A 14,529-nucleotide genomic window follows, 5' to 3' on the forward strand; every position below is an offset into this window, starting at 1 on the left:
GTTTTGGAATGACATGTTGAGCTTCATCAGAATCTATGTCACTGATCATTGAAGTTGTTCGTTAAAATGGTCTACAATCGTTAAGTGATCATGTTTCTCCTCTGTCAGGCCTGACTCCAGACAGGCTGGGTCCTCCATCTCAAGATGCCAGTCCGGTGACACCTGAACCAACAACACCGGGAGCTCAGTCTCCATCCCACCTCCACTATCACAGCAAGGCCCAGCACAGACGTTTCTCCATGGAGGTAAGTAGCAAAGGGCTAAAAGAATGGCTGTAGGCACACAAAGGTTTATACGACAGATAAAGGGTGACTGGCAGTGTGTTAACTTTAGTTTCCAGTCATGCTGTAGTCATACGCTGCCATGCTTTTCTCCCACGGTAATTTAAGTGTTGCTGATAAAGTAATGATAGGAAACTGTCTAGGTTCAGGTTGCCATTAAAAGCATTAAAAAGTCACTCTGACATAAATATCAACAGTGGCCTCAGTTGTTTGTTCTCCTGACTCATTTCTCCATTTCCACCTCTGCCAGCTCAGTGAAATGAGTCACCGTAGATGCTTTTAACTATCCCCAGAGCACCAGGCGTTTTTATTGGAAATATATGAGAGTTCACAGTTCCACCTTCTCAGAAAATGTCCCTGTGGAGTGAGTATGATTCACTTCGAGTCTTTCTCATACTCCACATTACTCGTACCAGACAGTCAGGTGAAGCTGTATGCCAGAGGGAAGTGACTGCACCGGAGGGACTTGCTGTCAAGACAGAAATAGTTATAGATAGTGTGACAGAGAGCGAGGGCTGGGATCTGAGGCAATCAGGATAGCTTCATTCAACAAAATGTAACTACTGGATGTGTGGTTAATTAATGCTTTATCAACCATGGAGTTGGGCAATGTCTAACAAATTGGATATGCAATGTCCAACAATGTTGCTATATGTTTCTGAATGGCAGGAGTTGGTTTTTAGCACACCACCGTTGTCACTGCTGTTTCCCCACTGTCACTCTGATGACAACCTCCACAGTTTCCCATCACAACATACATACTCATACTGGGTTTACACGTGTTTGTCTCCTCACCACATGTTTGTGACTTAGAGGTTAGCTATACATAGCTAAGAACACGCATATATCAACAGCACAACTGAGAGAATCAGCAGTCACAGCAGCCGACAGACATGAAGCACCGCTGCCACAAATGGCATGTAGATGAAGCATTAGTGCATTGAGCAGCAGTAAACTCTTCACTTTACATAAAGTTTTTCTGATTCTGATTCTGATTCTACTCTTTCACATTTCGAAAATGGCAACAAGTCCTCCCTTACATCATCACTGATGGAATACACTACTTTATTGGGCTCTCTGGTGGGGCGGCTTTTAAATCACGATGGTGCAGGGTTCAGTAGTCAGCCATTAATCATCCATTGGGCCAACCCTAATCCATCAGTAGGCAAATGAAAGAAAAAAAACATGGTTGACAGGAAGTGAATAATCTATTTGGCTTGTTTGTAATGTTGTTTTTTTGGCTAGATTTACAGAACTTGAGAGCATAAACATTTACAAGCCAAGAATTGACTTATTATCGCAGCAGATTCATGACTTTTGAAGGCCCTGCACAACCTCGTTAGCCTCCACCTACACAGGTGATTTCACTTTTGACTGATCGGCCTCATCGCAGGACTGTGCTGAACAGATATATGAAGATGACTCATTCTCATGGTAGGTCCACCGAACTTTAAACAAAGTAAAGATCCAAATAATTTCTAATCAAGGGAGAAAGTCTTAACACTACTGATCCACTCACTTCCTCATAAGCCATCATGTCTGCAGTTTGTGTGATTATCTTGTAGCTTGAGCAAATTGCTGCCGGGATTTTATGAATCACTCCTTAATATTAATTTTAAAAAGCGTAAAGCATATAACTGGCTTAATTCACTTCATTATCTATGGGTGGGGACATTAATCTTTTATAATCAATTTGCTGAAGCACAACATGACACGTTGTGATTTATTGAGCTAGCTTAATGTTACACATCAGAGCTGATTAATAGTCATCAACAGCTGTGCCCAGTGACTGCCCACAGCCCTCATACTGAAGCTGCTGGCTTCTGGTCTGTTTTTGATGGACAGGTAGATATCATACAACATGTAAGTACATAGCTGTTGGAACCCATGTATTTTCCTCTTGTGAAGGAGATTAACTAACTCATCTGCTAAGCTGGATGCAATCAGCTTCACATGGCAGGCTATCCTGACTCGTTTTCTTCTTTCTTCTTATTTTTATTGTAATTATTATGATAAAACATGTGGGTGTATGTTAAAAGTCTGTTTTTTTCTCCAGCTAGCGTCCCCCTGTCTCCCAGTCTTTATGCCAAGTTAGCACAACTTCACATTTAGCATCAACTCCTTGTAAGACGGCAAGTCAACTTACTTCCTAAAATGTTTGAATAAATGAATTTTGGTCTGGCTCTGCAGCTATTTTACCAAGGCTGTCTTCTGGACTAACTAAAAAGCTATGTAAGTTAGGCAAGGGGATACACAAGTCAAACGTATTTGTCAAAAACCTGGGAGATCAAAAATTGTCATTACAGTTAATTTATAAAGCACTCATACATGATTATGGCCTAGCACATAATGCTTCACTGGCAGCTACCCTGGATTATCCAATCCAGGGTAGCTGCCAGTCAAAGCAATCTGTGTTCCTTGTGCCCTTAAAATGCAACTGATATTAAATAGCTTTTTTGTCTGCTACAGCATACATAATGCTGTGTGAATGTCTCCTTTGTTCTCCTCAGGGGAAAAAATCACAAACAGTTGGGGACAAAACTACTAAAATTTTATATTTTGTAGTTTCAATGATGCCTGTAGTTTTGCAAATAATTCAATGGAATATGTTACGGTATACGGTAGCACAATGTCCTGCACCTAAAAGTTAGCTTGTTGAACAGACCACGAAACAAACATTTACCAGGGCTAAATTAACTACTACGTTGGTTTAACAGCACGTAAACACAACTCTGAATTTCACTTCGGTCTGGTTTGGTGGTGGTGTGGTCCTTATTCTTCATGTCTGCCCATTACATGTAGGCTACAGCACGAGTTTGTTTCAGAGTTGTGTGTCCTTCCCCAGGGAGTAACACCAGCATTGTGACAGCCTGGCAGCTGTTGTCAATCAAACACAGACAGTAATGCGCTCCTCCAGAGTGCTGAGATGAACATTCCTGATATTTTCTGAAGTAATTATTTCTTTCTTTCAGTGATTAATAGAAGCAGCAGGCAAGAGCTTGTAAGATACAATAAAAAGTAGTATTATGTATGAAAAGGACTCAATGTAATTTGAGCTGGCATTTAATACAAATGTCAACGCAGCACACATTAGCAGAAAAGGAGCAGCTTCTATGCCATATCTGTGTTCACAAGAATCTACACAGGATGCATTAAGGTACAGTCCGCAGTGTAGGTCGGCTGCGTTTTGGCAATGCTCAGAACCCAAAACACATTCTGTAACAAAACAAATAAAAAAAGGAAACTTGTAAAAATGAAATGAGAGGAACATTTACAGAGGTATTGCAGGTGCTGTTACATTGCCGATGTAGACAGTGTAATTGATTAAAATATAAGCGTAGTTGTTCTGTCGGATGCATTTGAAATGGATGACTGTATTTGTGCACTTGAGTAAACTACTTACTTCCCTTTTCTGAATTCAACAGTTGCCCTGTTTTCTTCTTAACTTATAAGTGACATGTTTGAAGCAGTTTTTTTCTTATTCCCAAATGATTCATTAATGATAATTAAGCCACTTTTAATAAAGAATGCCTCATTATAATGTGGTATCGTGTTTAGCAACAACAGTAATACTGGTCAGTGTTGGTAACCAACATGATATAAGAACAGAGCAGTTTAACAAAATGAGCAGACTGGAGGCTGTTGGAGTCACATGTCGTAGTGACCATATAGATGTTTTATTATCATTTCAGATGAAGCATGAATGATGTTGAACTTTGTACTAAAGATTTATAGTCTAAATGGCAAGCTAAACTTTCCATCCACAACAGAAATAATAAGGAAGAGGTGTATTTTGTAACATGAACTTGTTTTGACTCGCTGCAGGACGTCAGTAAGCGCATGTCTCTGCCCATGGACATCCGTCTGCCTCCAGAGTTCCTCAAGAAACTGCAGCTGGAGAGTGACAACTCACCGCTCTGCAAACCTCTCAGCCGCATGTCTCGACGTGCTTCACTGGTTAGTACTCTACTGTATACTACAACAACAGGTCTATGTATCTATCCATCTATTAGGATGCCCCCCCATGTTCTCCCAAGACTTGACATTAATAAGGAATCTATCTGTCTGTCCGTCCGTCCGTCCGTCCGTCTATTGTGGTCAATATTTCATCTGATGTGAAACTCATTTTGGCGACCATATTTGCCTCTTTTTTGTTTTACAATCCATTTGTTACATTAGTCTTGAGCCAGTGAAGGCAGCTCATGATGTAAACAGTATTTTCCTCTCTGCAAATGACTTGTCCTTTAATCTTGCCTCACTGTTATTATTATTATTATGTTACTTTTATTATTATAATAAGAGAAATACTCTAAGAATGGTGCAGGGGAACCGAAACTACATTAGCATGAATGAATTGCTATGCTGAGCACAAGCAGCATGCAGAATCCTCTTGTCTTAAGATAGTTAAGTATCTTATCTGATGAATATTGTTATAATGAGTACATTATTTTCTTTAATATTTATCACAGTTCTCCATTAAAAGGCAATTGTATCGTGCCAGGTTGACAGAGTAAACATGGATTTGTGCTTACTTTACTGAAAAAAACCTATTATGAGATATTTCAAACTTCAGAGTTTCATATATGTTACTGTGCATGTAAAGTTAAAAGGTCACCAGAAGCTCCTGTCTGCCTCAGCATTAGTGTGGCCTTCAATTTTTTTTTTCTACATCACCATGTCATACATTTCAATAATGCTCTGTTGCTGTTCACGGTGCTGGGTCAGGCATGTGGGACTGAGATGTTTTTTTGGCAATAAAGCATGTCAACCTAGTCTAGTAGTAACCCAAATGAAACTTACAAACCTGAAACTTGGCATGTCTTCTTTATCTAATCCATGCAAATGTGATTTTATATGACTGCTCTAAAGTATAATCAGAGGAGAAAATTATAAGAGTAAACACCCTAAATTAAATGACTCTCTCTTTTTCTCTCTGTCTCTAGTCTGACATAGGCTTTGGGAAACTGGAGACGTACGTGAAGCTCGGCAAACTGGGTGAAGTACGTCAACACCAATTATTCAGACATTCACTTTGTAACATGTTTCAGAAGGTCGGTGGAAAGTGAAGAGGTCAGTTGAGAGATGAGCCTACAACTTTCAATACTCCTACTACTGCTCCCAGTGCAGCCAGTGAGCGATAACTTGAACCTAGATGGAACATCCCGTTCTCTAGATGGAACATTCTCAAAAATAATGGACCATGCTGACGACAGGTTGTCTGAAAGTCTTCATTATACTCATCAGGTTTGCTGTGAGTCAAGCCTGGGTACAACACTTATTTTCTATAAGACAAAGTGTACAGTAAACCCATGTGTCCGTTTTCTTGCCCTAGTCAGGTTTGGCTGGCACAGCTTCACAAGAATAACAGCTACAAGCCTTAACTCTGTATTCACACCATGTGCTCCAACATGTGTGAATACATCCCACTTTGTGCGTTCACAAAGCACGGCCGTGCTGAAGATGAAGAGGGCTTTAATACTGCAAAACTCTGCCAAAATCCCTCAACATTTATCTGAGAACAGTTGTTGCCTTAAGGAGCAAGGAATGATTAGTGACAGACGCTGTCTGCATTAGTCTGAGTCACAAGGCTTGGCAGCAAATAACAGTGTTGCTGAGGGACGGAAAAAAGCGGCTTTTGTTGTCAATTCTCATAACCTGCTGTTCACAAAGGCATGGTTTAGATTATATGCAGCGGAAAACAGTGATTTGAACAGTAGCCATTTACTATTGTTCCTGCTCTCAGTATCCGAAAGGATTTGCTCTATTTTCAGCCTGCGGTAGATGATCTGATGGACAGTTATTGCATCACCAACAGTCAGCTATATATGAATGGAAGAATTGTCAGCATTGCAAAGCCAGGATTTATAAAGAACAATCATTAGGGAGCTGTGATAGTCAGTCATGAGAAATCCCAATGATCATTTCGCAAGGAAGTGAATAAGCACTTGATTAACAGATTAAATCAATGCCTGCTCGAGACACTTGCATAACATTGATGTAATGTTTTGATGCTACTTATGGATGATAGCGGTTAAAACCTCTAACCTTAATCAGTTGGGTTGGAGTTAATTATCCATCCTGATTTCTGTTTATGTGCTAACGATGATGTTGATGAGAAAGTAAACAGACAGTGAAAGTAAACAGAATTCAATTAAATTCACTTACACACGGAGAAAAAAGACAGAAGTGCAGTCATCCGCAACAGTTCTCAAGTATTTTCAGAATGTTACCTAGAGTCTTATGTGTGTGTGTGTGTTTGTGTGTGTGGTCAAAGGGGACGTATGCCACGGTGTTCAAAGGGCGAAGCAAGCTAACAGAGAACCTGGTGGCGTTGAAGGAGATCCGGCTGGAGCACGAGGAGGGAGCACCTTGCACTGCTATCAGAGAAGGTGAACGCACATCAACACACACAAACACACACACACACATACACAAATAAAGATTTTCCACTCAAGGGCTGCTGCCCCCAGGTAGATAATTATTTATTTATTTTGGGGGGCAAGTCATACAATAAGGAAATGACTGAAGTGCATTTTAACTGTCAACTATTGCTGAAATATAGCATCTAAACCAAACGCAGAGCTTTTTGCAATTGTCTCGTAAAGTCCACGCCACTTAGTCAGTTCAAAGACACCGCATAGTAGCTGTGTACTTTCACTCTATATAATGACTTGCATTAAATCTGTGGGCAGTATGTGACGGAGCGGTTCACAGGTGGATGGACTGACCTCGCGTTCAACTTCATGTGCTGCTGCATTCATAACACAGGGTTGACGGTTTGCAAAATAATCAATAATTCTCTGTGTGGCATCAGAAATGAATAAATGCAGATGGAATATCAATTAGGTGCAGTTATAAACAGTTGTTTTATCACTCTTTATAATAATGTGTCTAATATAATATGTATATTTTTACTGTATGGACTATGTGGTAGTATTCACAGTGTGGGATCATAGTGAAAAAAATGTACCTTTTGGAAAAAATAATTCCGTCATAGTTATATTAATCTGCCCTCGTTCTGACCATTATTAACCTACCATAAACCTCTGCTGCATAAAGTTCCAGATTCATACCACATACTACTTCTAAGCAGGTTTTGGGTATGAAGGGTACACCGATAAAGAGCTAAAGAACTAAAATTATGCGTAAAATAGCCAAAAAGTGTGCAATAGATGGATTGCGGTGTCACCCAGTGCAATGGACAAAAGAAATGGAGGAATTACTGAAGGCGGAAAATGAAGGAATTATTATCTCTTATGAAAAATTATGAGTATCTACTGTATATGACTAGTATGTACTGGGGTATGTAACTGGGACATAGCACATGTCTGCAGTCCATTTCAGTTAAACAGACAAAACAAGTTTAAACCCATTGTAAGTCTAAAAGCATAGCTCCAAGGTGTAAGAAAGTCATTTTGTCTATTGTCTCTATTCACCCGTCCTTCTTCTGTGTACCCAGTGTCTCTACTGAAGAACCTCAAACACGCCAACATCGTCACACTGCACGACATCATCCACACTGAACGCTGCCTCACTCTGGTTTTTGAGTATCTTGTGAGTACACTGACCGTTCAGCTTGAAGGAGTTTTGAAGGTCTTAACCTCAATTACACACACGTGGAATGGATATATTAAAGTGTGAACACTGTGGCTGTTGTCTCTTCCAGGACAGCGACCTTAAACAGTACTTGGACAACTGCGGGAATCTCATGAGCATGCATAATGTTAAGGTGAGCCTCCAGGATGAAAATGACTCAGCGTTGTTACTACTGACTGTATATGAGGGAAAGGAAGAGGAACACCTTAGCAAAGACATGAATCATAACACGTACCATGTTCGATTTCATTCAAATTCAGATTCATTCTGTCATTTAGGGGAGTTTTTAATTCAGCTGCTTGTCTCAAGCCCAAAAGCTAATTATCAAGCAGAATTAGATTTGCATGCTAGCTATGCAGGCCTGAAAATGGAACAACAAAACACAGGTATTACCTGGGGAAACAGGGCACTAATCTAACAGAATCATAGAATTAAAAGGTAAGTCCCAGTTTGTGCCTCTCGTGCATTATCATTACAAAACATTGTTCTAAACATCAAGATGACAAAATGTTGTCTGCTGCAACGAAAATATTATGTCATCGTAAATTGTTTCTAACTTTGTATTTCCATTTGCAGTACTGGAAAGCAAAGGCTCAAGTCACACAAATTGACCAAGGACATACAGAAGGGTCAAAAGGTGTGAGACCACTAGTGAAAGAACAATCATGGGTGACTGTGGAGTAGAGGTGCTGATAGGACCTTTTACAAACTATTGTTATTGGCTGAACTTAGCTCCGATAGTTGGAGGATACTCTTAGTCAATCATTTGAGAGCCACTTCTGCTGAAAATATCTAAATCCCCTTAATCTCCCTCTCCCTCTGAATCTAAAGTAAACTAACTGACACAGGCAGGTAACTGCTGTACATTAATGTTATTTATGCAGCAGGCATACGTGCACTACAGCCCAATTAATGTCACGTTTTTCAGTTTAGACTTAGAGAGACTAAAGTTACATCAGAGATATTTTTGTCATACAGTAATTATCCACTCCATGAAATAGCCTCCACGTATTACTTTGGTGATAGGGTTAGAAAAAATGGGCTCAACTATCGTTATTATATCGACCTTTAAAAATCCACCACCGGTTAACTACTACTGTGGAGGAGGTCGGTCAAAATGCAAAATAGAAGACACGTGGTCTCAGACCTTTTGAACCTACTGTATGTCATTTCGGACATTTCTATCTTTGTTTGAGTTGGGAAACCGATTCGCTGGTTTGGAAGTAGGTTGAACTTTTTTTTGGAATTATGTAGCATACTGGCTTTTATTCATCCACATAGTTAGAATATTAATTGAGGATTCTGGAAATACCTTCAAAACAGCAGTAACTCTTTAATAACATCCTGTTTTAGACATGCATACATTTTTAGCTAAATTGAATGCTTAGCTCCATATCTGAGGTGTAGCAAGAGGCACAAAATGGGACTAAGCGATACATGAATCTTTTCATTCTCTAATTGTGTTGGATAATTGACATCTCTGTTCTTGAGAATGTTAATTATTTCATTGTTTTAGCTCGAGACTTTCAGGGAACAAGAGGGGTTTTTTCACAATTTAATTCCAGGCCACATAAACATTAGAGCTGGCCTTACAAAGGGCTGGTTGTAAATGTAAGACTCTATAAATGCATCTACTTGTTGTCATATTATATAATTGCCTCTATATTTGATTTTCTTCACAAGCTGTCAATGTAAAAAGCGTGTTTCTGGTCAGGATACACAACTGGGCAAGTTCTTTAGCCACAATAAAAATGACTTTCACTGTTCATTTTATTGGGTAACTTTTACAAACTTTTGAGAACGTAGGCTGCCTTTCATTTCTTGGTGGCTAATGTTGGCATACTTGGATCCGTGTTTGGCGTCAAAATGCCACCGTAAATTATAATCCTTCAACACTGCCAGCACCTCATTACAAATAAGGTGTACCGAATTGTCTCCATTAAGCATCAAAAAGTAAGAAAAAAAGATTGCCTCAGAATTACCAATACAGTAAACTGTAGAATTGAAGATTCTAAAGCTAAAAGGTTTTAACAACCTAAAATTATTAGTCTACTTTATTTCTTAAGAGTCACTTCGTTAGATTTTACAGTGTAGAGCATTGAGGAAAGACTTACATAGGAGGAGGTCAATTTGGTCAATTTGGTCATAGGTTTGAGGTTTATTCCCAACTTATCTCCGTACAGTAAGTTTAAAATCCATATATTATTTTAAGATGTCTTATGTTTGATCTTCATCATTTTCATTTCTCTTCTATAGATCTTCATGTTCCAGCTGCTGCGTGGTCTGTCCTACTGCCACAAGAGGAAAATCCTCCACAGAGACCTAAAGCCTCAGAACCTGCTCATCAACGACAAGGGCGAGCTAAAACTGGCTGACTTCGGTAGGAATAACAGAGAAACACTTGCATGTACGGACATCAACGAATGCAAATGTGGTCGTAAAGGCAAATACACTTGGGGATAGAATAGCAAGTTTCCTGCCACAATCGCTTTCCAATTATATTTTATTGCAACTCGGAGACCTTACTTCCTGTTTCCTAGCAACTGTGCTCGCTCTCCGAGTTTTCTCAGTTTTTTGCTGGAAGTGGTTAGATAAACCCACCAGTAAACCTTGACTGTTTTTCAACAGTTTTACCCAAAAAACTGTGCTAATTGGAGACTTTCCAACTATTTGAGAGTTATTGCTTTATACTGTTTCATTCTACACCTGTGGAAACACAAGAGACTTGTGACTTCAAGGGAGTTTTATTTCAAGGTAGCAGAAAAAAAAGAGAAGAGGTTGAACATTTGCACAGAAAGCAGGCCTGCTGTAACAGCCTCATAAGGTCTGACATCAGTAAACCCCGCCCATGTTGTGCTTCCAGGACTGGCGAGGGCTAAGTCTGTCCCCACTAAGACCTACTCCAATGAGGTGGTAACTCTGTGGTATCGGCCCCCTGACGTGCTGCTGGGCTCTACAGAATACTCCACACCTATCGACATGTGGTAAGTATTACATTATGGATATTTGATTATCAGTCCTCTAGTGAACGTTTGATCAGTTTGGTAGATTGGACACTGCAATCTGTCCCAACTGTTCATTATCCATCATCCTATGCAGAGGCTTAAAACCTTGATGGAAGTAGTAAATAACATGCAGCCAGTTTACTTGCACATGCTTTGTGATCCTAATGAGGGTTTATTTTTTTGGAAGATGAGATCACAGCAATAGTAAAGGAGACTGAAGCCAGTAAACTATAGACTGAACAGTATAGACTTTAGGGCTGGGACGACGCGTCCTCCTAAACAGGAAGTGGTACCTGCAGAGGCTGAGAATAGCCCCTCTCACACAGAGACGCTGCATTAATGCTGCAGCGGCGGTTCGTCAATTCTCCGCCATTGGTCATTCAAACTGTGCAAAGCACGGCTGAAATAAAGACAAACCGCCATGTAATTCACACAGAAAGCTGCGCTGCCGCTCCTAAAGAGACTTGACGGTACACGTCATGATGATGACATCGGGGTGTTTCCCAGGTGTCCCCCCTGTCAATCTCTATCAAACCCGCGGACCGTTTATAATGTATAGTGATTGAGAATCCAGCCCCCTAAACATCCTGGAAGGTGAAAGAGTTACGTTTTTCGCGCTAAATTACATTATTACATAATCGCCAGCAGTAAACAGATCGCTGCGTGACTCTGTCACTTGCGGGACGGATGCTGTTTTCTGGGGGAAAGTTCACTGAAGTCTTGGTGGGGGGGGCTGACCATCGCGGTGATTTCTATCAACACATTCACTTGAGTGAGTTAAAGACCGTGTAAAGCAGAAATAAATTTGTGTTATGAGTTTGTCACGCCACAGAAACATGCGTCACTGACCACTGAGCCAAATTTGAAAGATTAAAAAAATTGCCAAGTATATAAAATTAGGTCTCAAAATCATGGAAAAACAAGCACTTCTCTCTGCTGTGAAACACTGGGGGCGTGTCAGTTAGAGGCGCTGGAACCATGCCCACGCGCGAGAGGGGAGCCTCCTCCGTGTACTGTACAAGGACGTAACCTACAGTAACAATGGAAGCTAGCAGCATCATCGGAGGACCCAGCCCGACCTGTTTGACCCATCAGAGCCAGAAACTGACTCTGAGTCAGACACTGATAGTGCTCAGTAATCATGTGATGATTAAATGCGATAACATTTGCTAACATTACATGGGCATGACAGGATGCACGATGTAAAATCACTTTCAGGATTTGCACCTTCAGCAAAACGCATTTAATTGCCCAAATGTACAGTATTTATAACATACATATGCACACACTTACACTTAGAGCTTAGATCTGGCCCAAAAAAAACAAGCCCGACCCGACCCGACCCGACCCGAGCCCGTGCAGGGATGCCTGTAGCGTTACTCTAATCTGACCACTCTTTTCAGTGAGGAGTAATCTCACGCGGTAATATTTCCAAACCACTAATCAGATTAAAGTTACTTATTCAAATCACTGTGCCTTACTATTATTTTTGTCATTTTCCTTAGTAAAAATATATATTTTTGCTTTCTTCTTGCGTCTCGGGGAGTGACGTCATGTGCGCGAGAAGTCACGTTTTCAGTACGAGGACACTCACGTGTAAAACCACGCAGCAGCACAAACAACATGGAGGGAGGAGAGAGATGCGCCTTTTGTAGCTGGAAATACAGTCATTACTTTGAGTTATTAAAAAAAACACACACACACACACACACACACACAAATGCTTGATCAAGGGCCGGCACGACCTGGCCCGAGGATATTGACGGGAAATATCGGCCTGACCCGGCCCGTGGTCCCGGTCAGGTCAGGGTCGGGCTCGGGCAGAGAATCTAAACTCTACTCACACTCTGTGGCGGGCACGTAATGCCAGATGAGAGCACCTGTTGTCGGCAGGACGGTCGCAGGCTCGCACATAATGCTGGCGGCGGAGATGAGAGCATGCGCTGTCGGCGGGACGGGAGGATGCAAGCCGGGGGCGGAGAGGGACGGTTCGGCCCCACTGACCAGTGTCAACGGACTCTGCAGATATCCAGACTTTACCTGGTGACAGTTGCTGTAACTATTGGGAGTAAAGTGGACACTGCAGAGACGGGTGATGGTGGTGATTTTAAACTCTAGCTCCCCTTGACAAAATCGATCCACCGTTTCCTTACGTTGTCGTCCGTTGGAAACTTAAATAAGCTAACAGCGGCGTTACCCTGCACACTGTGGCATCCAGGAAAGATGCACGAGCGATGTAAAGGGGGGTATGACTCCTAGCTAATGCACTGAATGTATTTATACCGCTTACGCAGCAGGGCTGGGTTTATGCAAATCACGCGGCCATGATTTCTGACCCGCCCATTAAATCCTGAACACAGAAATTTTGAAACACAGTTTGTGAGCCTAGCTCCAAAATTAAATTCTAAATGGTTGAATGGCTTTTTACATGTTTTAAGGAAATACATTTATGCCCTTTTTAATGTGTTTAGAAGAAAATTTACCTCATATAAGTTAACGACAGTTACAGTTACTACGTTACTTTTGTTTGGTCATGTAACGTTAAATTAATCATTAGATTAGTCGACTAATCGAAAAAATAATCGCTAGATCGTTTGGGTCTGAAAGACTTTGCTTAGAGATGAGATCATTTCCAAGTCAAAGGTTTTATAAGTTAATACCTAAGGGTGATTTTCTGCTGAACTCAAACTTAAGACCAAAACTGATCGAAAGTCTGTTTTAATAGGCCATGAGGCCACAGGACTGTCATGCCTTTTATTAAACAGTGATGGGAATGAAATATTGGTGTAGCAGTACATAGAATTTGCTTAGACAATATGATTATTGGTACACCGGAACAAAATATCAATATTTTTATTATAACATGATGTGTGAACTTAATTTACACAAACTGAAAACAATTCAGTGAGTCATAGATGTATCCTTCCTTTCTTTTTTAAAACATTTTACCTCCACAACTGTTGTTCTTTCTGGCAGTTCAGCCTTTTTGCCACTTTATGGCTGTTACTTTGAAATGATGGCACACATGGACATGGACAAGTTAGTAAGACTCAGTGCACTATACATCATTTCATCTCAGTTCATGTCGAATTCTGTGAAGCTGACACCACAATGCAGTGAATAAATACACAGTTCCAGCACTTCCCTTTTGGGGGGCATTTTGTATTCTTCAGTTAGGTGATGCAATGTATCGGTTGTCGCAGAATCGCTGTAGTGTGATACTATCCTTATCATGGGCAGTGTACTGTGTACCAGATCGTACTGTGACTTACTCTGCGATTTGCAGAGTATCACAGTCATCTGTTGCCATGTCTGTAACACTGATTACCTTGTCATATTTGTTGTGAGAAAAAAAACCTTGAAAATATATAATTTTTTTCAGCAACTCAGAAGGTAGGAAAAACAACTCTATAGGCAGGTGCAAAGTAATACAGCATACACCTTCTTTCTCACTGGCTCTTCAGCAGAGCGCTCACCACTGTTTCTGGTGGAAGACATAATACACTACAGAATAAAACGGCTTTATACATGACCGAACTCTCGAGCAGCAGTCGGGGATGAGGAAGAAACTTGTGATCTTTGATGCCACAAGGTGTATAATGACTTTAATGAAAAGGAGACTCTCTTGGTTGGCAAGTATACTTTAA

General features: G+C 40.7%; 1 protein-coding gene across 2 annotated transcripts in view; it reads left to right on the forward strand.

Moving 5' to 3' along the window:
• Positions 1-14,529, forward strand: part of cdk18 (cyclin dependent kinase 18) — a 58,924-nt gene that overhangs the window by 31,976 nt on the left and 12,419 nt on the right. For both annotated transcript variants that reach the window (XM_030420619.1, XM_030420620.1), the window contains exons 3-10: positions 109-245; positions 4,107-4,238; positions 5,225-5,281; positions 6,556-6,670; positions 7,741-7,835; positions 7,948-8,010; positions 10,134-10,257; positions 10,741-10,861. In XM_030420619.1, the coding sequence (XP_030276479.1) occupies positions 109-245; positions 4,107-4,238; positions 5,225-5,281; positions 6,556-6,670; positions 7,741-7,835; positions 7,948-8,010; positions 10,134-10,257; positions 10,741-10,861 (844 nt within the window). The remainder of the gene's footprint in view (positions 1-108; positions 246-4,106; positions 4,239-5,224; positions 5,282-6,555; positions 6,671-7,740; positions 7,836-7,947; positions 8,011-10,133; positions 10,258-10,740; positions 10,862-14,529) is intronic.

This window comes from Sparus aurata, chromosome 6 (genome assembly GCF_900880675.1).
Source record: "Sparus aurata chromosome 6, fSpaAur1.1, whole genome shotgun sequence".
Lineage (NCBI taxonomy): Eukaryota > Metazoa > Chordata > Actinopteri > Spariformes > Sparidae > Sparus > Sparus aurata.